General features: G+C 45.0%; 1 protein-coding gene across 1 annotated transcript in view; it reads right to left on the bottom strand.

The window, feature by feature from the left end:
- Positions 1-24,609, bottom strand: part of CLIP4 (CAP-Gly domain containing linker protein family member 4) — a 188,161-nt gene that overhangs the window by 11,882 nt on the left and 151,670 nt on the right. The window contains exons 11-12 of the mRNA XM_085609523.1: positions 16,283-16,406; positions 2,911-2,975 (exon numbers count right to left, since the gene is read on the bottom strand). Of these exons, the coding sequence (XP_085465649.1) occupies positions 2,911-2,975; positions 16,283-16,406 (189 nt within the window). The remainder of the gene's footprint in view (positions 1-2,910; positions 2,976-16,282; positions 16,407-24,609) is intronic.

Below are 24,609 nucleotides of genomic sequence, written 5' to 3'. Positions count from 1 at the left end.
TCCCAGGTCCAAAACTCCAATGATGCACACTACGGTATTGTTATATAAGCACCGAGTATTGAGCTGGCCTAAAAAACAACCCATATGTGATCAATCAATATTCAGACCAGGAACACAAATAGAATTATACATGGGTAGCTGTCAATATAAGGGTTATTTTCCATTCAGGGTTTCCAAGTGACATCATGTAGACAACAAAGGTGGAGCTAAAACTTTCTACGGTCACAGAAAACTCCACACAAATACCCATGTACACATTTATTTTGCACATGGCTCACCAAATCCTCTTCCTCTGTTCATCTGATTCCATGGATCTCATAGATCCGCTGCGGGGTAGAAGAGCTGCAGAGAGCTAAGCGCCTTCATCTGATCACATTTTCCCCTTGAACCCATCCACCAACCCCCACAAACCTCTAGCCTAAACAGTGTCCTGCAAGGCTCTCTCATCGCTCTGGTTAGCCACCCTCTGTGCATTTCTCCAGCTCCCATGATCCAAAGTTTTGGGCAAGGTCAGACGGTGCTGCACTGACTGGCTCTGTAAGACCTGCTTGTCAGCTCAGCCTGTGATTCCCTGTCAGCGTGGGTCTGTAGAGACCTACGCTGAAGGTGGAGATAGCGGTTGGTGGTGCAGGAGTATCACCCGCACACCACTGCTTCCTCGGAACTCTAGAATTTTATGGATGGCGGTGGATCACCGTTAACTCCGAGCAAAGACTTTGGATTCAGGTCTTTGCAGTGCTTAATTTGAGCCAGTGGTTTACGATGCTCGGCACTGGCACTTAATTGCCAACACCAGGTCTTATGACTGTCTGTCACATGGTGGCGCTGTTTGTGTCTTTTAGAGATGAGCACAACAATTGTTTATTAATTTACTATACATTAAAATGACAATTACCGGCCACCCAAGTCATTCTTAAAGCTTTGGGGGCCTGGAATAGTCTGAAGTGCTGCACTTGATAGAGTGTGACGTTCTTAGGTGGGTTTGCAGTGTCACCAGCAGTGCTGGCCGGGGCAATGGGGGCTGCAAGCTGCAGAGGCCTCCTGATGACAGCCCTAGCACTTTTACAAATTAAGCACTGGGCCCTTCGTTGCTCTGACATTAAAGCAGTGAGAAACAGTCCTCAAAACCTGTGCTCTTAATGACTACTTAACGTGGAAGCCACCTATAATAATGTAATTAATGAGAGAAAAAAAATGTGATTGCTGGCTCAAGCATAGTCACACAGTTGCTTCCGAAAACGTTGCCAAGACGACCCAAAGTAAATGATTCATTGTATCCCAATTTCTAGGTATTTTCAATATAGACACAATCGGAAAAAAACGTTCAACATCACAGAATGTATTTGGGTCGCTGATCATACAGGTGTTAATGATGTTTTTAAAAATAAAAAAAAATCTTTCTAGTTTCCCCAAAATCCTTCATAATCAAGCAAAGCACCAAGTTCCAGGGAAGAACGAAATACTTTGTCTAAAACCATTCCAGTCCTGCACCCAACACAGAGAATATCTGATTGGACGTGTGGCTATGGGAAGGAGTAACACCCCTGTAGTGGTGGCTCGGTCTGGATTAAGACATGGTCAGCCAGCCTCGATTCAAGGGTACTCTGTTGTGATGTGATGCCAGGAAGGCGAGCTGGGCACAAGCCATGGTCAGCTTTCTTTTACCTTTAACCACAGCAGGAAGGGCATTGTGCAACAAAAGCTGGTGTGGTGGCCAACCGAGCAGCGGAGAGGAAATAAACTGAGAAGAAAGGCCAGGAAAGATGACTATGGTACCGACAAGAACGTTTTAGATGTAAACCAACCTGAAGGTGTTGAGTAAAGCTGAGTAACCAGCAAATGGTTGGTCGTAGACATATAGGCGAATGACAACAGTCTACATACGATTCAGTGCAGAGATCACCCCACTAGAAAGGAGAAACCGACCCCTTCCATGCGTGATGGCTGTTGAGTAACGCTGTACTTAAATTACATAGGGAAAAGATGTACAGTTTAAAGAAACATTTCTTTACACTGCAAACAAACTGTCGCAATATTCTGATGGACCGTATTTTTATTTTATCAATGCATCAACAATTTATAAAACAGGAATCTTTAATGCAAATTCACTTTTTACATGTGGCAACTGGCCTGTGGCACTATTTTTTATTGCATTTGAAAATGGTTAATTTTAATTTGCGAATTTAAATTATTGAATTGATATGTATTTTTACCTCTGTGATTGTTTGAAAGACTTTTTTCTAAATAAGGAAATACAATTAAAAGGACCCGATTTCTTCACAAGCTGAAACAATTCAAACGGAATTTCCATAAATGCTTGCTTCTTGAGTGCAGACATAGGTTGAAGTATAGGTGCCAAAAATATGGCTCAGTGAAATAAGTGCTCACTCGTGACATCTGTGTGTGACCCCGCAAGGCCAAGTCAGTCTTTCATCTTTTCGAGGTCAATATAATAAGCACCACTTAACTTCTTAGTGCTTAAACCAAAATAATAGCATTAAGCGCCATATGAAAGACACAAGTCACCTCAAAGGTGCCATCTTCACCCTCAGGAAATCTTCTATGGAGAGGTGTGGTGCAGCGGCCAGGGCAGCTGACTACGGAGCATAGGGTTCACGGTTCGATCCCCGGCTCCGGCAGCAGCTCAGCTCAGCACCATATGACTCTGGGCAATAGCTCACTTAATTTCCACGACGGCCCCCAGCGCCTTGAGACCCGTAAGGGTGAGTAGCTTGCGCTTTACAAATACGGATTTACATATATATATGGATGAAAGACAATCTTAATGTGGCTTACGCTTTCACTAATACATGGCTGAAAACAATGTTTTACGCTCAAAGATGACCTTTTCACTTATTTGCATTGGTCTGTGCTTAGGGGAAAAAAGTAGAAAACAGAGTGTGTAATTACCTGGAAAGGAATGATTCAACCTATTTGCAGGAATTTCTGTCAAGGAATCCAGGGAACCAGATATCCTAGAATTAAGCAAACAAGTTGCGTAAATATTTACAAATAAGCGGTTATATAAACATATAATTAGCAAGTTCTAGTTTCAAAAGGGACAGCAAATTCATACAAAACAGGAGAGGCTAAATTTCAAATGTAAATGTATAACACTCATCTACTCACATTTATACATTTGCTTTCATTGGTGGGTGAGGGGCTGCATTCTGTCAGGTGTCCACTAGTGGCAGTGCAGTTCCATACTCACATGCACACTGTGAGAGTTCACTTGATTTTCAGCATTTATTGTTTACCGTACAGGTTATTATGACCTTATTATGAATGTTGAACACGCTTGTTTCTTCAAAAAAAGAATTGCTGAGTACAAACGAACGCAATAAAGTAATTGTTCTGATTTTATCAACACATGAAGGAAAACACTTAGTGAATGTGTTTTTCTCTTATACAATATATTTCTATAGTTCATTTCTGACAAACGCACTTCTTTAACCATTACCTTGCTGGTAGAAAGTCACATAATGCACCTTAGGAAGTTTATGAAATGTGATGTTTTACCTTACATAATACCTTATTATGTTTTATCACATTGTACATTCCTGCTCGTTATGTTCTGGCTTAACAACTACATTGCTGGGTTACAAATAGTAGCGAACACTTAATGTCCTTTACGTGGGAGGGATTATTGGCTGAGTGTGGCAATAGCATACAATTGTCAATGAATGGTACTGTTTTTGGTTGGAGAAACTGAATATTTAAAATGCGGGTTTAGCAACAGTTACTTTCACACAATACAAGAAATTGCATGTCAAACATTCAAAATCGATTTTTTAATGGGAAAGTATGGGTGTTAAATAGCATTTACACATATAGGGCAATGTAAGTGACATGTTCCTGTTAGGAAACTGGGGGTATATATTTTGTTAACGTAGGATTATCAGTGTTATATGGCTTTTACATATACCTGACACTACAAAGCATGTGTTTCTGCAGGGCTTTTTATTAACACGAGGAGGATTATTGATATAAAATCTCGGACACTTTGCTGTTTTTTTATTGGCATATCAATATTCTAGATAGGAGTTTTGGGTGTTAATGTGTTGTCCCATTGTGTAGTTTAGTGATTTCTTTTGGGGAAACAGACAGCTATTTTCTACCGTGGGGTAGGAGGAGGGGGTGGTTGGTGTTAAGGCGGTTACATTTACCTGGCACAGAACTTTAGTAACTGATGAAGGAAAATGTTCACAACTATTCTCTAAAGGGGGGATTATAGCTGTTATGGGGCCACTGAATATATGCGCCACCGCATTCTACTTGTTCCTGATGGAAACAGGCATAGCAATTTACATGGGGATGATGGGTGCTACGTGGCTGACGTGTATGCAAAGCACTGTAATCAGTGAGTCTCTGTTAGGAACTGGAAATAACTATTTACATTATGGAGCTATATATGTGGTACTGTATTTTACTGGTTCCTGTGAGGAAATTTGACACAGCTAAATTTTACAGAGTGGATTGTTTGAATGCCTTATACGTACAGTTGGCACTGTAATTTATTGATTCTGCTTGGGACAGTGGGGATAATGGGTGTAAAGTGTTACCTGGTGCATATACCGGACACTGGGAGAAAACATTTTGCAACTGTCCAATGTGTATGCACAGTGTTAACCTGAATGCATTGTAATACCTAGTTAATGGATGGTCCACTTAAATCCTGCTCAACGCTTTTTACTCTGCTATATAAAATCCACAGCCAGATCCCAAAAAATAACATACCATTATTTATTTACTCCTCACCATTAAACAAAGTAAACCTACCATAAACTCCTATCAATGCAAAAACTAAGAATGATGTCCCTAGAACAACAGCAATCGACTTTGAAGAATTATGAACACAATTATGATCCATAAAATATTTAAAATAGACCCAGAAACATCAATAAAAGTGTTATTTTAATTTTAATCTGACCCTAAGCATTGGTTATGGAACCATTAGTGAACTTGCGTTTGACTCAATTCTAGAGAACTAACAATGACAAGCTATACAATAACTCAAAATAGCTAACAATCTTCTAAACCTAACTAACAAAATCACCAACACAAAATCTAATTGCCTAAACAAACTTAATACTGCCATCGACTATATAGATATAAATGTATATTGTTAGACTCCTAAAATGAAAAGGAGAACTGGATACTCACAACCACCATCCACATTGCTTTAAAGTGATGAAGAAAAAAGACTAAGCTATGGACTTAACCATAAGACATAATGGGGGGATACTGGAAATAAAAAGACTTGCATTACATTGAACTGCATGGAGAAAAATACAATGTTCCCGATTAATTCTTTATTCATTATTACAGTCAATTAAAAATTAATGACTTTTAAAAAAGAAATAACCAGATTTTTGTTTTATTTTTCAACACATAAAACGGTTTAAAAATTACTATAAACAATTAGAAGACAATGTTACCTTATTAAAAAAATACTGTAAAAAAGGTATTTGTGCATAACCATTATCATACATGATAAATGTTAATAGTTATGTTTAAAATAAGTTTATTGATTAATTTACCTTTACAGTATGCAGTGTGAATACAATGTGTTTGTTTTAAAATATTTTTCATAAGATTAGTAATTACATTAACGTTGAATTTAATTTTGTATTGTTTAAAAATGTATATAAAAAAAAGTAAACTTTAGAAATAAACACTGCTTTTTAGGTTGAGCCTAGCTCAGCGCACATGCGCTGCTCTAGGTGATGACCTTTTGGAATTGGTCGGCACTTTTCAAACACTCGTGCGTGTGGCGGCATCCACCTTGCGGGAGCGAGCAGCGGCACGCAAGGGCCATCTGTTTCCAATTAGCGTGGCCGTGCTTGTTCTCTTGGTAACAGAAAGAAGTCGTTGCTTAACACATCACGCATTTCCCATTGTAATCCCTCTCCCCTGTTGTGTTATGCTACCACCTGGTGGCGGAAAGCACCTGCGTACATAGTAGGCTACGACCTCTCATATCATGTTTGCAACAAGGGCATTTACCGATGAATCTCTTCATGTCCAAAGGAGGCAATTGGGGAACATGGATGTAAACTGACTCTTTAGGCGAAATGCATGAGAAGCAGAGCCCCTTTGCGAATATTTACTATTTTGGAGCGGCTTCTTGGCATTCTGTACAGAGCAGATTTGGAGCGGCTTCTTGGCATTCTGTACAGAGCAGAATGTGCACAAAACAGATGTAGGTGGAATGTAAACATGATCAATGGCCCACAGGCAGCTTGTGTAGGGGAGAAGTATAAAGGCCGGGAGCCGATTTGAGCCTCAAGCTGTGACGCAGTCTCACATCCCAAGCCTCAAAGAAAAGGCAACCAAAATTTAAGAATACGTCTAAAGGGCACCAGCAGCCCACCACCATGCATATATACCTCTGGTACACAGCGTGTTGCTAACTCTCTTTTCTTCGACTTTGAGAGTATGTTCAATACCACTATGTTTTACATGACGCATTGCGCAATTGTCTCCGTGGTGCCATATTGGTGATATAAAACAGAAATACACCCCCAAAAAAATGATTCCTTCTAGATATTCGGTTTTATGTCCAAAGCAATTTTATCCAGTCTCTCTGCCAAGAAGCCACGAGATGGCGCTGTCCCATGACCAGGAGATGGCCTTTTGTTGTTTCCCCACAGACAGGACTCTGCTCGCATGCCCGCCGCCTCGTGTTTACTGCATTTTTATGAGAACCGTGGCAGACGGGTGCGTAAAGCTTCAGTTTTATGGCAAATGCTGCTAAAGAGCAAAATATTGATAATTGCTGGCCCATCTCCTCTTTAGGATTATCACCTAGCTTACTTTGGTTGGTGTATTTAATAGATACGTGTCTTAAGTACATTTATAAATGCATTATGTTTTGTCTTTCCCAACCCGCTGACTAACTCCTGGGTATTGAAAACATGTTATCTGCCCTAGATTTTGGAGAGAATTGGCTGCGCACATGCATTATCATACACGTCACATATGTTCAATGCCAGCATACCACGCTGCCTACAATATGCCAGGAATTACTAGCTTTTGGCCTGAACCTGCATTGTGCTACAGTGGGCACAACCACTGTGGGTGATCATGTGGGAGCCAAGGATGTCTCTAATACGTCAAGAAGAAACGCAGTGGTGAAAAGGATGCCTACAATATCTATGAATGGTCGCATTTATGCCAGGGTGAACCACATGCCACAGTTTGGCGCCATGGTGTAATGGATGAACAAAGCGGTACAAAAGAGGGTGGTGATGGACGGAGCATCAGAACCAATCAAACACTCACACCCAGTCAACTAATCTGGGTTTGATCCATCACCGTTCTTTAGCCCACTCTGCCACCCCAGTTCAGACATGGCCATATGCAAATCAGTCTGACCCTGTGCCTCATGGGAACAGTCCAGCCCGAACTGCCAAGCCATGCCTTCCCTGGACCGGAAACAAGCTTCCTAGGACCGGTTTCTGGGATTTCAGCCGTCTTCAGCCAGGCTTGCTTGAATCCAGTGGCAAAGTGAGCAAGGGACTCACTTCTGAGCATACCCTGCCAACTTATGGCGAAAAAAGCGGTACAAAAGGGGGTGGTGATGGACGGAGCATCAGAACCAATCAAACACTCACACCCAGTCAACTGATCTGGGTTTGATCCATCACCGTTCTTTAGCCCACTCTGCCACCCCAGTTCAGACATCGCCATATGCAAATCAGTCTGACCCTGTGCCTCATGGGAACAGTCCAGCCCGAACTGCCAACTCCCCCTTTTGTACCATGGTGTAATGGATGCCAACAAAATGCTAGTAATTAGCTCCATACTGCCACAATTACCATTATGTCCTAGGTGGGCCCACAGGATGCACACGACACGTCACAAATGATCACCATTCTGTAAGGGCCAGTGTTAGTCAGAAATAGGAACTACCACCATTGTGTCAGACCAGAATGTTACCAGGGACGATCAAAGGGCCACCTCCCACTGACTCTCTGACTGACTGACTCTCTGACTGACTGACTCTCTCTCTCTCTCTCTCTCTCTCTCTCTCTCTCAGTGACTGACTGACTCTCTCATTGACTGACTGACTAACTGACTGACTCACTGACTGACGGACTGACTCTCTCACTGACTGACTCTCTCACTCACTGACTCTCTCTCACTGACTGACTGACTGACTGACTCTCTCACTGACTGACTGACTCTCTCACTGACTGACTGACTCTCTCACTAACTCTGACTGACTGACTCTCTCTCACTGACTGACTGACTCTCTCACTGACTGTTATACAGGTACTATTTCCCAACCTTCACCCTCCTGTTGTTTATGCCCCCCATAACAAAAAAACCATAACAAGCAACCATTGGGACAGGCAGATAGAAGTTGCCAGCATTAAAAGGACAAAAAAAAACTCAAGACATTATTTATTGTTAATACTTTTTTAATATGGTAGTTCAGTTGTACATAATGCTTTCTTGGTCATTTATAAGGTAACAAAAATGCTTCTGACACTTCTTTATTATACCTTTTCAGCATGCTGCATTCTTCTGTACAGCACAGCATAGGAAAAGTCAATATCTCTGGCAAAACACTTATAAGGTTCCAAAGGCGAGACCTGTTGGCTATGCCAATGCTTGTTCGAAAATGTATTGTTTTTATGTTAATTAAAACTTTTTTTGTGTTAAGTGGTATTTGGTATTTATTTATTTAAATGCATAAGTTAATTAAAACCATTGCATTACAATCGAGCATTAAAAAAAAAAAGAACAAAAACTAAAGAAAAAGCCACACAATACATAAAAATAAAACCGGTCTAAAAACGTGCAATAATTAAAATGCCAGTGTTTGTTTAAGGACTTCTTATCATAGTTTTGCTTGGGCATTGGTTTTTTGTTTCCATAAGAAAGAGTTATCCTGCTGGCTCCTTCAAGTCACCAAGGCTGCTTTAATTTCTTTTCTTTTTGCTGATAGTCTTTTTCTTGTCAAGTGATTATGCTTGGCGATTGTGTTAAGTGCATAACAATTACATGACTTTACTTTTCAGTGGACTTTTGAGGAACAACTGACTTTACTTTAGGAATTTAAAACGATACCTTTGGCTATTTGTGTTTGACTTTTTCGCCTTTTATTATATGAGGCCCTTTTGACTATGTAAATTGATGTGTTGATGGTGGAGCCCAGCCCAAGATGGTGGCAGACACATGAGTCTAAGCTCCATGCCACTGGTGGAAAAAACGGTGCCTCCCTGCCCCTATTCAGAGGACCATGGCATGGGTCTGGATTGGCCCTATGCCCGGACAGCAGCAACTGCAGAAGTGGAGAGAAACAGCCTCAAGAAATGCCTGGCCTGACGGAATTGATGAGGATGAGGTGCCAAGCTGAGTCTACAAGATGGTAGCCAGGCAACCCGACAATAGATGTTTTGAAACTGAATAACACCAGGAGCAGGAACTCTGCCTCTCGCAGGGTCACTGGTCGGTTGTGAGACACATGAAGCGGCCCCTACAATGATATACATTGGGCGCCATAACTCAAGGTTCTGAGGTAGATTTCGAGTGGGTACACCTACTCAGGAGAGAATATAGTCTACCATGAAGTTACTTTTCCTTCTTTGAAGGATCAGTGCTCTGTTTGCATTTCCCAACAAACAAACCAAATACGTTGATCCTCTGCACCTTTTGCAGTTACATAAGCCTCTTTGGCTAAATGAAAACGTTTTGTCAACGGGCCAGAGATGGCGAGAAGGCGGACTTTGCAAGACTTTAAACCTCGGTCTATACTTTCCCGCAGATCCTTCTCTCTTTACTACTGAATGCTAATACTTTATCGCCCAATTAGTCATGTGTGTTTTTTATCTGCTAAAAAAGGCTTTGGACACTCAGAACAAAAACTCTTTCTCGCCTGCTTAGGAATTTCTCTGCTAAGCGATTATCCCACATAATGAGCCACATGGTGGATTGAGATAACTCGGGGATAATGAATGTTTAAATGGAAAAGAGACAAACATGTCAATACCTAGGAGATCGACAATTGTGCCTGTTTAGGTCTTATCTGCCTCCTCAGTTTTACTGTTACTCAGGGTATGAGTCAAAATCTGACAAGCAGGAAATATCTATCTTCGCATCCTCCAATACATTCTCATCTCCTTTAAAAGACAATTTGTCATCCTTTTAACATGAACACCTCTGGGCCTTTCTTTCATCCATCACATTGTCTCCAGCACTATAATAACTTCTATCAAGGTTTGCAGTCCCCCTAATCTGCAAGCATCATTTGGCTTCTCTTCTTAGGCACAGTCATTGATTCTACATTTAAAACGCTTTTCTGTTGTACCTTTCCAACCCAAACAATGAAACCTGTCTCCTCATGCTTATCTGACCTACTCTCACTTTCTCTACAATCGCTCCATGTTCCAGAACCAGTTTTTGCACCATGGTAGAATTCTACCTTCTATTTACTCTGTTGGTGCTTGTAATCTTTTACATTTGCTTTTGTCTAATGGTTGTCGCAACACACATGTTTTACACTAGAATGACGCCGGTTTAATAAATGCTTATTGAAAACGTCCCCAACGTTTATTCTGTGTATCTCTGTGAGACTAAGTCGGCATGATTGACTGAGCGAAAAGTTCTGTACTGTTTCCACCATCCCTGGGTCAAGGGTTGTCATTTTTTTTTTTGTTGAATATTTTTATTGGCATTTAAACACTCAGAAAACAATACAATCAACGACTATCCCCCGCCTGGGCATGTCAAAATACAATTTCCATCGCATAAATTTCCCAGCTATGAGTCCACAGTACATGGGTAAATCGTTGCTCCCCCCAGTCACCCTGCAGGATAATCCTTAGAGGCCCGCCCCCTGGCGGCCCCCCGTAGGCATAGTATAGACTAGCAGGGCGCGGGGTCCCCACACAGATAGTACCCCCGTGAAATTGGAGCAGCCAAACAAAGTTCAAACTTCAAACAACCACCCCCTACTATGACCCTTCCCCCAACCGCCCCCCCCCTACACCCACCCCCCCCTCCGGCATGACTGCTTGACAGGATACCTGATGATACATTAAAGTTGAGAACTCTATATCCCTGACCTTCCCAATCCAGGCCCGCCGACCCCCCAGTTGTGCTATGTCCCAATCGCTACTCTCTGCCCTAAGCAGATGCAGGAGAGGCCGGGACCTGCCCGACCTCCGCCTCAGAGGCCTCATCCACAGTAGGGTCAGCCACTTTCAGCAGATCCACCAGCACACCCCAAGCTCGGGCCGACTCCATCGCCCTATCACTATGCACCCGGGCAGCCGACTGCGTTCGAAGGACCGCCTCGCAGTCCGCCCATCGAGTAAATTCCGCCCTCCACTTCTGCAAACGTGGTCCCCGCTGCAACTTCCAGTTAGCTGTTATTTCCCGCTTAGCTAACACCAGCCCCAGATCAATAAATTTGCTAGTCAGTTTATTCCGGGAGGTGTGGGGGAACCAGTGTAATAAGCTCGGGCTGATGCCAAAATCTATCTCCCTGTCCGTGATAGTGCACAGCAATGTCCACACCTCCCGCCAGTACTCCCTAATCTGGGGGCAACCCCACAGCATGTGGCAGAGGTCGGCACCCTTCGCCCGACAGCGAGGGCAGAGCGCCGTGAGAGTATGAAAATAACTCTGGATCTTGGTTGGGGTGAGATAAGCCCGGTGCAAAATAAAAAATTGAATCTGCTGAAAACGAGCATTCCTAGAGCATTTCCAAGGACGCTCTAGCAACTCAGCCCACACCTTATCAGGAATTTCCCTTTCAATATCCTCCTCCCAGTGCTGCTTTAACCTGTCAAGGGGGGTCAGTCGCTCCATCGTCATCCGCCCATATAAACATGTAACCGCCTTTAGTGTGCCCGCCGCTAAAACCACATATTGGCAAGATGCGGAGGTCTGTGGCTCCGATAAACCGGTCCGCCACCGACGTTGAATGGCCGACACCAGAGCCGTGTGAAGCAAGTAATCTCCGCACGGCAGCTCATAACGCCCACGGACTGAGTCGTACGGCAGGAGCACACCATCTTCGTATAAGTCCCCTATCGTCGTCAGCCCCGCGTCGCTCCACCCCGATAACGCCGCCCAGTCGCCCCCGTGCGGGAGCTGCTCGCACATCAAGAGCGGTATCTCGGGCGCATAGGGACGAACGACCCGCGCTCTCTGCTGACTACGAGACCAACACCGCCGAAAAGTCTGCACATCAGCAGGCAAATCCCCCACTCGAAGCGGCTGCTGCAGGATTATCTTTGCCAGAATTGAGGCCGGTATCCGCCCTCCCGCACCCTCGCCAATTCCCCGGAACTCTCGGGCCACAGCCTGGGTCAGCCACTGCAATTGAGCAGCCAAATAATAAGTCTCCAGATCGGGTACCGCCAGACCACCCTCCCCCCGCGGCCTCATCAGCTTGTGCAGGGCTACTCGACGCCGGCCCGAATTCCATAAGAACCCCGTGATCATCTGCTGGAGCCGTTTGAATGTCGACGCCGGAACCCAGATTGGCAGCGTCCTAAAGTAATACAGCAGCCGAGGGAGTGCCACCATCTTAAGTAGAGCCACTCGTCCAATCAGGGAAAGTGGCAGCGTCTGCCAGAAGTCCATTGTGCCTCGGAGACCCCGCACCGCCCTGCCGATGTTGCCCTCCACCAAGTCCGCGTGGTCATGGTAAATGCGGGTCCCCAAGTATGTGACGCAGCTATATTCCCAGCTGACCCCCTCCGTAGTACTAGGGCCTCCAGTCGTCCGGGAAGCGGGGAAGAGGCACGACTTAGTCCAGTTTACCTTCAGACCTGCCAAGTCCTCCAGACAACCCAGCAATCTCTTGGCTTCCTCCAGATCGCCCCGGGTATTACTTAAAAACAGGAGGAGGTCATCCGCGTACAACGCGATGTAGTGGGTATCGTCGGCCACCTGGAGGCCCTTGAACCAACTGCCCGTACGGGCTTGAGCCGCCAGCGGCTCTATGGCGAGGGCAAACAGCAGCGGCGAGAGGGGACATCCTTGGCGTGTGCCCCTGCCCACCACGCACGGGGGAGACACCAGTCCCCCGTTCGAGTACGGGCCGTGGAGCCCCTGTACAACAGCTCTGTCCATGACACAAAGCGATCACCCAGGCCGAAGGCGCGCAGGACCCGGTACAAATACGGCCATTCCAAGCTGTCGAAGGCTTTTTCCATGTCGACCGAGAAGATGGTAGCAGTTTGGGAGCTATGCGAAACCGCCTCTAGTACCCGAAGGAGACGCCGGACATTGCCGGCTGTCTCGCGTTTGGGGATGAACCCTGCTTGATCTTTGTGCACCAGTCGAGCCATATAGGGCAGGAGTCTGGAGGCCAATATCCGACTTAGGATTTTATAATCGGCGGTGAGCATTGCCAACGGGCGGTAAGCGGCCACCTCAGAGGGGGACTTCCCCGGCTTCAGCAAGGGCTGGGTCAAGGGTTGTCATGTTCAATGTTTTCCAGAAACTATTCGCTCCTTGGTAAGGTTAGGGAGCTTATAGGGGCACTGTGAGCGAGCTGTCTACAGGCTGACATATCCTGTGGGGGTGTCCAGAATCAGTCTCGACACCATTCCCTCAGTTTATGTTACCTACAAACGTGCAGATCCTATGTATTTTCAGGAACTACACGACAAACAAAAGGAAACAGAACTGGATGAATGTAACCCATTTACGAAATGCCATGGCCTTTATGGACAGCATAGCCAAGCAATGACAAACTATGAGAAACATATGAAAGCCAATTGTTTAAGGAGGCTGACCCAAAGCCCAAGCTCTCTCTACTACTTTTTTATAGCTCTGATTACATGAAGTTTACAGACACTTCAAAGTTGTCTGTGGCCAGACCTCTAAATGATGTGTTAAACATACAAGGGGCAATCTTGCAAATATATTCTGCTGCGTAAATTCTTAGAAACAAGCTTTGTGATAACGTACTTTTTATTACTTTATTGTGCTGTGAGCACATACAGGTGATATGATTGAATGCATCGTGCACCTGGTGCTTAATATAACTTTGATAACAAACACAGTGCAACCCCAGAGCCACACTCACACAATTTCACATACATTTCCCTCACTTTGGCCAACAGAGACTATACCATCAACTACACACAACTATTCATTCCCTATACACAATATCATCAAGGCTATCCAGGTATGCGATCAAGGGAATCTTGTGGTCTGGAGGTCCGTGGGAAAGTAATGGTGTAGGTATACTCCATTCTGTACATAGCATAATTGAGTGGTCCATAAACCACCAGTCAGCCTGACTCGGTCTATGCCATACAGCCCCATTGGTCCATCACTGTAGCCCAACTCATATGGAACCACAAAAATGAGCCAACTTTATTTCAAAGCAGGAATAATGAAATAAGCCATCTGAAACACTTATCATACCCACATTCACCCACCACACTGTACCGGTGTAGTGAAGTCTGGAAAGATCCTCATCCAGGTGGCATATTCTTCGTTCTTTTCACTAGTTAAGAAAAGCATAGTGTCTCTGTCAATAGGGCGGCAAACGTTTCTCCAGATCTACTGCTGTGCTCTGGAAGTCCTTGCCTTGGGAATTTAAAACCTCCCCCGTTTACAGGATTTCATGAGCTCCCTTTAAACCTGGCTCTTTGTCTCCAGCTAGGCAGCATTTCGGGTTTGACCTTCTGACTGGTCTCTACAGCGCCCAGACTCCTCTGGGCACTAGTTTGCTCTTAATAAATACTTTTCATTCATTCATTCATATACAAGCTTTAATTGGGCCAGGGACACCTGATGGGAGATGCCAAGTTGTGCACTTCCCACCTTAAAATAACCAGATGAGGTGCTGCTGAAGAGGTCCTGAGGTAATTGTACTACAGAGGGCTCCATGTTTGGAATCTAGTTGGTCTCTTCAACTCCAAGAGTCCTGATTTTATATCTTCTGGAATGACCCTCCAAATCCTCAGTCTAGACGTCCATGGCCATCATTTGTGAATGAAGGTATGTGACTTCAAGGTGGTTTTACAACCAAAGTCTTCCAGGTCCGATATATGCACTTCTCTGCATGGTTCGGTCTGTTATAATGCTTGTCCACTCCAGCCATATATGTGTATGCTTGACTTTACAAAACAGTGCATCTAGCTTGGTATCCACACCTGACATACATTCCTGGTCTCACATCTTGGAGAATGTCACAGGCAGAAGTGCCTCGGTAATTCCTTCTGCACGGTGAGCAGTATTTTCTCCAGTCCTACAAACATCCCTCCTACAAGAAAACTGCAATTGTGGCCACTGTCTGTCACCTTGCCCATGATGAAAAGGCACAGATGAGATTTAGCCACCAGCAGCAAAATCACACAGTCCAAAAAAAACCTTCAGCAACAATTCAATGGTCACAGCGGAGTCTTACCAGCTACCCTGAGATAGTTGAAATATATCATGACTCTGCATTGAGGAGACACTTATGTGGTCTTCACCAGTCTAGGCCTTGCTCCTCAATATGATGGTGTGTCTCAAGCAGCATGGCTGTCAGCGTATATCTCAAGGCAAAGAGGTTCACTAGGCTCCCCTCTGGCCCTCTGCCAAAAATGACCATACTTCCCAGGGAGGCACAGTCTCCTAGAAAAAGGCCAGCCAATATTGTCTGTCCAATCATTCTCCACCTCCACTAGGGAAGAAGTGAGAGGCAGGCATTGCGGGAGTAGTCTCACACCTGACAATCGCTGTAGTGCCGGCAGTCCCTAAGGCAAGTCCAAATAGTTGACGAGCACACAGAGCATGCGCAGGGTACATCAGAGTGATCAGACTAGGCCGGCACACCACCTCAGCATCCTTCAATACAAAAGGAACCTCCAACAGCTTTACACAAAGGCAGGCATATGGCGCGTCTGTGCATATCTGCAAAAACGTATTTAAGCAGACAATACAATTTAACTAGCCATTCCCTGTTTTTCATACGACCGTTTTACGCTGCTCCAGCTCACTTCCAGGAGCAAGGACAAGATAGGTTTTTTTTTACTGTCTGCTTACGTTTGAAAGTTTGCAATAAAAACAGGCAAATCATTTCCAAACTCCTGGTCGTCTGAATGAGCCTTTGCTTATCTGGCTGGGGTAATTCAGTCAAGCAAGCAAGAAGACAGACACTAGCCTCTCAATGAAATCCCACAGTGTGTAGCAGTACAACCAATTACAATGAGTTTCCCGTAGAACTACAATGAATTGAAAAAACATCAAAGTAAGCAAGCAAGTAACCAAGGAAATATACAAAGATAAATCTCCCAGACAGCAATTTGTTTTAACTCACCTTTGCACCCTAGAGGGTGGGGCAAAAATTCCATGTTTGGGAGGACAACTGAAGTACTGAACACCTCCAACAGAACCATCGTTCTTGCCATGAGGTTTGTCCAGCTCAATACCATACCAAAAGCCTAAAACAACAAACAGCACAGTTGAATCATTAAATCAAAAATGCCCAAACATTGAGAAACATGGTCAGCAATGGCATGCAGACATTGACTGTGGTGGTGCAGACTAGTACAACATAGGCACCCATTTCATTAGCACAGTCAGGGGTGCAATGAGGAGAGTTAAAGTGGAGCTCAGTGAACAGTTATACTCCCTCTGTTGGTGCACATTCACCACTTCTATACTTGTTAGCAGCCTTTGTGGTGTCAATTGCATCACATGTGGGTTAAGTAGCTGCAGGAGGCAGTGAAGCTGCCGCATTCCATGACAGTCAATTTCTCAGCTCACCTAAGTGTGGACAGCTTAGTATCCAAGCAGATCACACAGGCCTCACCACTAACACAAAGGTAGCACAATCTTTGATACCGTCAATTCAAATAATTGAGTATGTCATGATCTTCATTAATGATGTCAGAGCCATAGGGTTTCCGGATGAGCAGATGTAAAACACACATACGTTTTATCACTGGCCTATGGGCCTTGATGTGTTTGACTTAGTACCACAGACTTCACATTTATCAGTCATAGGCAGATGCAATTTGGGAAATTTGCTTCAGTCAATTATGCTCCTAACACTGATGTAATTTCATTAGCATTTTCAATTTCTTCTTTGTGGTGTGGTGGAAGTGAGGGCCATTTTCGTCTTCCTCAATTTTATTTTACCACTTTAGGAAGACCACCTTACTTTCCTACCCCACATTGCTTTGCCTGTTCCTTTTTAGGTCTGGCTACACACAGTTACAGCTCAAGGTGTGTGGCAAATCTAGTGCCAGCACAATATGCAATAAATACAAATGGATCTGGATCAGCTTGTTAGCTTGTGTGGGTGTGCACCTTAGCATGCTTAAAGGGTCCTTCACATTCTGCATCAACCTACATCATTTTGCTGTAGGTTACATTTTCTACTTGCAGATTTTTAAATTTTTTACAGTTACACTTTGCAATGATGATTGATCCATTAAGTAGTACCTGGCTGTGTGCCACTACTACTGTTAGTATTAACGTTCTCCCTCCCTCCTCTCCGGCCTCTTTTACTCCCCAGCCCCACTCTGCTCTGGGGATGCTTCCTACTGTATCCCGCATCCCTTTCCCTCGCCAAAGATTTCCCACTGAGAGGATGCTGCGGCTCTGTGGAGAACTGGTGCTCTGCTGCTCCCTTCTATTTATTTTAATTTGCCGTTTTATATAGCGCAAACTCGACTCGAAGATGTTGGAGAGCTTTACATGAGCACCAGTTACATTACAAAAGGACACATTCATTTTTGGTAGGCACAAGGAGATTAAGGGATTTGGCCAGAATCACAGGATGTTGAGCAAGCGCAGAGACTCAAAACTGTCCAAAGTCCAGCTCCAAAGTCAGCAGCTCTGGCCGTCTTGGAATTATACAATTATTTCCACAGCAATAATAATTGGTAGTGCTTTGCAACCAAAGGACTGACCAAGAAGGAATTTTGTTTACATTCACCGTCCCGGACTAAAGGAGCCTATCAGCTATCCTCTCTGACTGAAGGAGCCTATCAACTACCCTCTCTGACAAAAGTAGCCTATCAGCTATCCTCTCTGACTAAAGGAGCCTCTCAGCTATCCTCTCTGACTAAAGGAGCCTCTCAGCTATCCTCTCTGACAAAAGGAGCCTCTCAGCTATCCTCTCTGAGTAAAGGAGCCTATCAGCTATCCTCTCTGACTAAAGGAGCCTCTCAGCTATCCTCTCTGAGTAAAGGAGCCTCTCAGCTATCCTCTCTGACAAAAGGAGCCTCTCAGCTATCCTCTCTGAGTAAAGGAGCCTCTCAGCTATCCTCTCTGAGTAAAGGAGCCTCTCAGCTATCCTCTCTGAGTAAAGGAACCTATCAGCTATCCTCTCTGAGTAAAGGAACCTATCAGCTATCCTCTCTGAGTAAAGGAGCCTCTCAGCTATCCTCTCTGAGTAAAGGAGCCTCTCAGCTATCCTCTCTGAGTAAAGGAGCCTATCAGCTATCCACTCTGAGTAAAGGAGCCTCTCAGCTATCCTCTCTGACTAAAGGAGCCTCTCAGCTATCCTCTCTGACAAAAGGAGCCTCTCAGCTATCCTCTCTGAGTAAAGGAGCCTCTCAGCTATCCTCTCTGAGTAAAGGAGCCTCTCAGCTATCCTCTCTGAGTAAAGGAACCTATCAGCTATCCTCTCTGAGTAAAGGAGCCTATCAGCTATCCTCTCTGACTAAAGGAGCCTCTCAGCTATCCTCTCTGAGTAAAGGAGCCTCTCAGCTATCCTCTTTGAGTAAAGGAGCCTCTCAGCTATCCTCTCTGAGTAAAGGAACCTATCAGCTATCCTCTCTGAGTAAAGGAACCTATCAGCTATCCTCTCTGAGTAAAGGAACCTATCAGCTGTCCTCTCTGAGTAAAGGAGCCTATCAGCTATCCTCTCTGAGTAAAGGAGCCTCTCAGCTATCCTATCCTCTCTCTATTACACCCACATATTTCGCATCACAAATGGAAAGAGAAAATGATGGAGTTCTCTTATTATTTTGAAACTAGCTTGGCTACTGTGTTAATGAAGCAATAATTTCACCAGCAATTTGTTAAGCTCTGCCACCTCTCCGGACATTATTAATTTACATCTTATTCTGTTAAATTGGAAAACAAAAGAGCTCTTATTTCCAAGCACTATTTCAGTGGCTGCCTTTACCATGCATGTGTACAACAACTGGCCACTGGACCTGCTGGAGGAGAAAGTCATCAGTCTAAAGATTCCACAGCATATATAGCAACCCTCTCTTCTACTCCATTTTACTTAATCCTATTTACTCCTAACTCTTACTCATACTTACTTTATTAACTTCTATTTCCGTGTACTGATACTTGCTTCTACTCTGACTTGTGCTTACTCTGGCAAAATTCTACACTTAGGCCCTCTTAACAAGTCCCTGTTGACTCCGCGAGGAGATACTGGGGCTGTAATTACATGCTGCTTTATCCCCGGGTGTTAAAGGGGATAACAAGTTTAAGTCCCCAGAATGGGAACTAACCCACTGGACAGAGATTTATCAGGCTTTTAAGCACAGGTTTTCCGCCTTCTGCCATTTACACCAGATTAAATAACTCTGGGGGTGGCTAGTGCGGGTCGGGTTGTAGAATCTGGATTCAGAAGAAATCACAGCACCAACATTCCCCAAGTTGCCACCACCGACGACTTCCGCACCCTCCTCGACCAGGGCGAAATGACAGCGCGCATCCCCTGGACCTCTCGGCTGCATTTGACTCTGTCTCCCAACGTACCCTCGACTGGATCCCCTCCTTCATAACCGGCAGAACTCAGCGGATCAGACTCCCTCCCTACCTCTCGGAACCGACAGAGATCAACTGTGGAGTGCCCCATCGCTCCTCCCTCAGCCCCTCCCTCTTCAACATCTATATGGTTCCCCTCCCAACCATCATCAGGAACCATGAGCTCAACATCGTCTCATACGCCGACGACACCCAGCTGATCCTCTCCGTCACCAACGAACCCAACATCACCATACACAACTTCCAAGAAGGGATGAAAGCCGTCGCCACCTGGATTAAGATAAGCTGCCCGAAAATCAACTCAGAAAAGACAGCAGTCCTCAACCTTGGCTCCACCACCTCCGTATGGAACAACTCCTGGTGGCCCTTCCCCCTCGGAAATTTCCTCCACCCTGACGAACCATGCATGAAACCTCGGCATCATACTAGACTCATCGCTCACAATGAACCGCCAGATCAACGTCGTCTCCTCGACCTGCTTCAACACCATCCGCATGCTTCGAAAGACCTTTAGATGGATCCCAACAAATCCAGGAAAACTGTCATGCACGCACTCATGAGCAGCAGACTGGACTATGGTGAGCGCTCTCTACACCGGAATCAACAAGAAATGCCTTGCAAACTCAAGACTGTTCAGAACACTGCATCCAGACTGATCCTCAACATCCCCTGTCGCAGTCACATCACCCAACACCACCGCGATCTCCAATGGCCACCAGTCAAAAGAAGAATAACTTTCAAACTCCTCATCCACGCATACTAGGCCCTTCACAACAACGGGCCCGCATACATGGAACAGCTGTCTCTCCTAACACTCAGCTAAAAGATACTCTCCTTAACCCAGCTCTCACTGGCCAACGTCCCATGTATCAGCAAGGCTAGAACGGGAGGAAAGTCCTTCTCCTACCTCGTAGCCAAAGCCTGGAACAGCCCCCCCCCCCACCTCCAGCAATCTCCTGCATTGCCCCAGTTCAGGAAGGACCTCAAGACCTGGCTTTTTCGGGTGACCCCAGCACTCAACGGAGCCGCCCCCTCATACCCTATTACACTATGTTTTGTAGTATTTTTGTTTTGGGTGAAGTAGTGTTTTGCTTTTAATAAGAAGTGACCTAAAGGTGTTATATTAATGTTGGTCACTGTTTACTTGCCTGTATATGTCTATATGATTTTTATTGTCAGTTTTTAACACCTGGTTTTCTGTGCATTATTTTTTTTTGTTCATTGTTTGTTTCAGTTCATTGTTGTTTTGCTCTCTTGATCTTTGGTTTTTTAAGTTATTCCGGCTGGGGTAATTAATTTTTTTTTTTAATTGTAGTAATAAAATGTAAAACTCTGATAATTGAATTTGATCATGGAACTGATTTTTGTATCCAGAACAACTGTATTTCATTCTTTGTTAAGGGGTCGTTGTCTCTAGAATTTCTAAATGTACCCTTGGTCGCTTGCGATCTTTGGGTTCCCTTGTGTACATATACTAAACTGACATTTCCTGTTAGCAGAACTGTGCAGAAGGAGTATGAAAAGTTGTGGTTTAGTAAATGGCTCATTTTGGCAATAGTCATAGAGCCTCCTTCAAAAGCAGCACAACACAATGTCGAAAGCACCTAATTTCTCACGTATGTGCGATGTTTCCACCCCACACAGCATCCTGCCTGTCATTTATGTAGCATTATACTTTTTGGCAGTTGCCACTGGCTTGGTTGCTATATTTGTAATGTGAGCAGACCATGAGTTATTTGGGCGAGGAATTTTATGGCAGCTGCAGATAGAAGAGGGCTTTGCATCGTTTTGAAAGAACTTTTTGTTCCCCAAGGCTACATGCTGAGCCCCAAAATCATGACCACGGATTCCTCTTCCTTATCTAAATTGGCTTCATTTCGCAGTGGCTGCCTACTGCAGCCAAACGTTTCCGCAGAGCAAGATGCTTTGTGGACCACACATCGAAACATCAAAGAAGAGTAGGAGGGGAATTTTCAGCCCCTCAAAGGGAGAAGTCAACAGTAACATTTTTAAGAGCTGGCAAAAGGTTGCAGGCATGAGTTGAACAGGTTAGGCACAATGAAGCGGCCCTTATGCAGGTGTGGATGTCAACATCAGTAGCTTTCTTACTATGAACCTTACTTAGGTAGACATGTTGTAAAATGGTTCTAGAATATTTATCACTAGCAATTGACAGCGTTTCTTCCTCAATAATTTCAGTGTGCTTTGTCAGTTCACCTGGTCCAAGACCGTGGCTAAGTCTAGAAATGCCACAAGACTAGCATTTTTATTTTTGGTTACACTGGTCTGTAAGACAATAATTTGGTTGATGGTTAAGCTCCTGCTCTGAAAGTTACAAGGACCAAGAGGTGCTGACATTTAACCAGTTTTACTTTGTCTTTTCTACACATTTGAATTCTGACGTAGTTCCTACAGGAGTCAAGGCGTTTGTAGTGACTGAAAGATCCTGGAATGCATTAATCCTTGTGACCTTTCAACGGTATATGGATAGCATGTTTGGGCCAGGGACTTTACCGCCTTTGTTTCTCTAATATATGTCACAATGGAGTTAGCTCTGAACCATTCAGAGGTTTAATGTGTTTGCTCCAACAAAGTATGCAGATCGCTGAGATGGGCCTTACGATTGTCCCTAATGTTCTCCATCTGCTCGCTTCCTTTCCCTAGCTGCACAGGATGCTCTACTTGTCCTTTTGTTTGACCAATTGCAACTGGATCCCTAGAGAAGGCTTAATGGACATTGTTGAGAGGTATTGTAAGATCCAGTATTTATTTAATGTGGACAGGATCACCTTCACTAAGTTGCTTCAACACTAGACATAACTATTGTCTCAGTCTGTCCAAAACTTTTAAGACATACTACTGTTGTGTCGTGGGCCCTCGGCCCACATAATTAACGAATGAAGACACAGACACGGTGTAGGTGGTTACTGGAACTGACCTCGATCACGTGCACTCTGGCTCTTTTATTGGCAGGGTCACCTGACCGGTGACGCCTGTGTAGGATGGTTGTGGGGTGGGTGTATGGGCCAACCCTCAAGGGAGTGGCTGGCAAAACACTAGACTGTGTCCAGCAGGACACAACATTCCTCCCAAATTGTACAACTAACAAGAGTCCAACCTGTGGGAAGGAATGAGAAGACAACTAAAAATATCTGAAGTCTCACAGTTCTGAGAGGCAGTCCGATGGACAGGTGCAGCTGGGAGCACCCGGGCATCTTCGCACTAATCCATACTTTAACCAGGTACATCTGGACACGAACACGGTGCTGTTGAAGTCCGGACCTTTCAGCTTTGCGTCAGTTGAGTGACAGTCCACATATATGATGTTCATCGGTCCAGCGTACTCTTGCTGTAAGGCATTGGGTGTCTTATGGTTCAAACGTAAGTGCATCAGGAGCGTAGGTGGAGTCCATTGTGAACACCTGACGATGATGTTGCTTGATCCCTTGAAGACAGTCTTGGCATTCTGTGACCTATTGAATTCTCTGTTGCATGGCCTGGCTACTTCCTGGAATCCATCGGAAGGGCAAAGTAAAGTCTGTCCCTCACGCATGGGACAGCCCCTCGGCTCAGTTGCCACGGGACTGCCTATGGGCTGCACTGGGTCTGCTTGTGTCTGCATCCGGACAGCCACAAGACCACCTCGGAACCACCGCCTAGTCACTCTTGCAACGTCAGGGGTGGATGTGTCCTGGTCAGATCATGCTTTCGCTACAGGGATCAGGATGTAAGCCAGTTAAACAAATGGTCACTGATTCTTCAGATCGTCATTCTGTACGGCAATGTTGCAGGACTCTAGTCGTGTTACTTGTTGCTCCAGGGATGGTGGTGATGCACATGGCAACTGATGGAGTGGCTGCCATGAGATGACTTGTAGGACAGGTGGTAATGACTTGCATGGAGAAAGGGTGAATGGAGAATCTTTGCAGTCATGTAGGTCATCGCACACTTGGTGCAGCTCTTCTTATTCGTGTAAGCAAACAGGGATGCCATTTACTTTAAGCAGCCAGTGACAGGTGGCTGGATGGTCATACTGTGAAGCATGGGGCACAAACACAGTTCGCGCATGTAGACGGCTTATATTTGGTACTCCCACTGAACTATCTCCTGTGACGGCATCGCACCTCGGTGGATGGCTTGTATTAGTAGGTGCACTCAGGTAATGGTACGAGTGCTCGTTCCTGTCCCCTTGTTTACTTCTCCTGTGCACCTGTAGTCGTATGCTCTCCTGTGATAGGATTGGCACCCTCCTATCTCTCCCCTTCTTTTCCTTGTTTGCAAATGTGGCAACGTGCCACGCTCTCTTCTTCCTTAGTTCTTGCTTCGTGTGTAATGTGGCGTCCGGTGACATGTCTTCTTTGTAAATGTTGCAAAGTGGAGACAGGCCACGCATTGCATGTCTTTTCTGCACATGCTCTGAAGTGGCAATAAGCCACGTGTTCTTACAGAGACATCCTGCTTACTCCATAGTGTCCTTTTGATTATGCAGCCTCTCCTGCCACAGACCACTCGCAGGTCCGCTCCTGTCTGTTGGACGGGGCATCTTCCCAGGTGCATCAGCCATTTCATTGACGGCAGTGGAGGTTGGTGTGCTTTGATGGATCCGTTCTGCAGCGCCTTCCATACCCTTCTTCTCCTAAACAGAGTATTCCGGCTGCAACTCAGGATTGCTCTGGGAGGTAAGGGTCTCCTTTCTCTTGCGTCAGTGGCAGCTTGCCACTTGGAGTGCGCGACTCTCCTCTTGCCTGTAATGAACCGATGCACGACAAAGACTTAAGGCAGTATTGGGGGCACTCCCTGAGTAGTCACTGGCCCACTACGGGCAGTGCTAGTGCAGTTAGCGTGTACTTGATCTCTTTCCTGCGTTCGGGCTACGCTAGGCTTTACCTCTGCTCTAATTTCTAT

Source organism: Triturus cristatus, chromosome 6 (assembly GCF_964204655.1).
Source record: "Triturus cristatus chromosome 6, aTriCri1.1, whole genome shotgun sequence".
In the NCBI taxonomy this organism is placed as follows: domain Eukaryota; kingdom Metazoa; phylum Chordata; class Amphibia; order Caudata; family Salamandridae; genus Triturus; species Triturus cristatus.
Note: the sequence above shows the minus strand (reverse complement) of the source record. Positions and strands in the feature narration are given on the sequence as shown.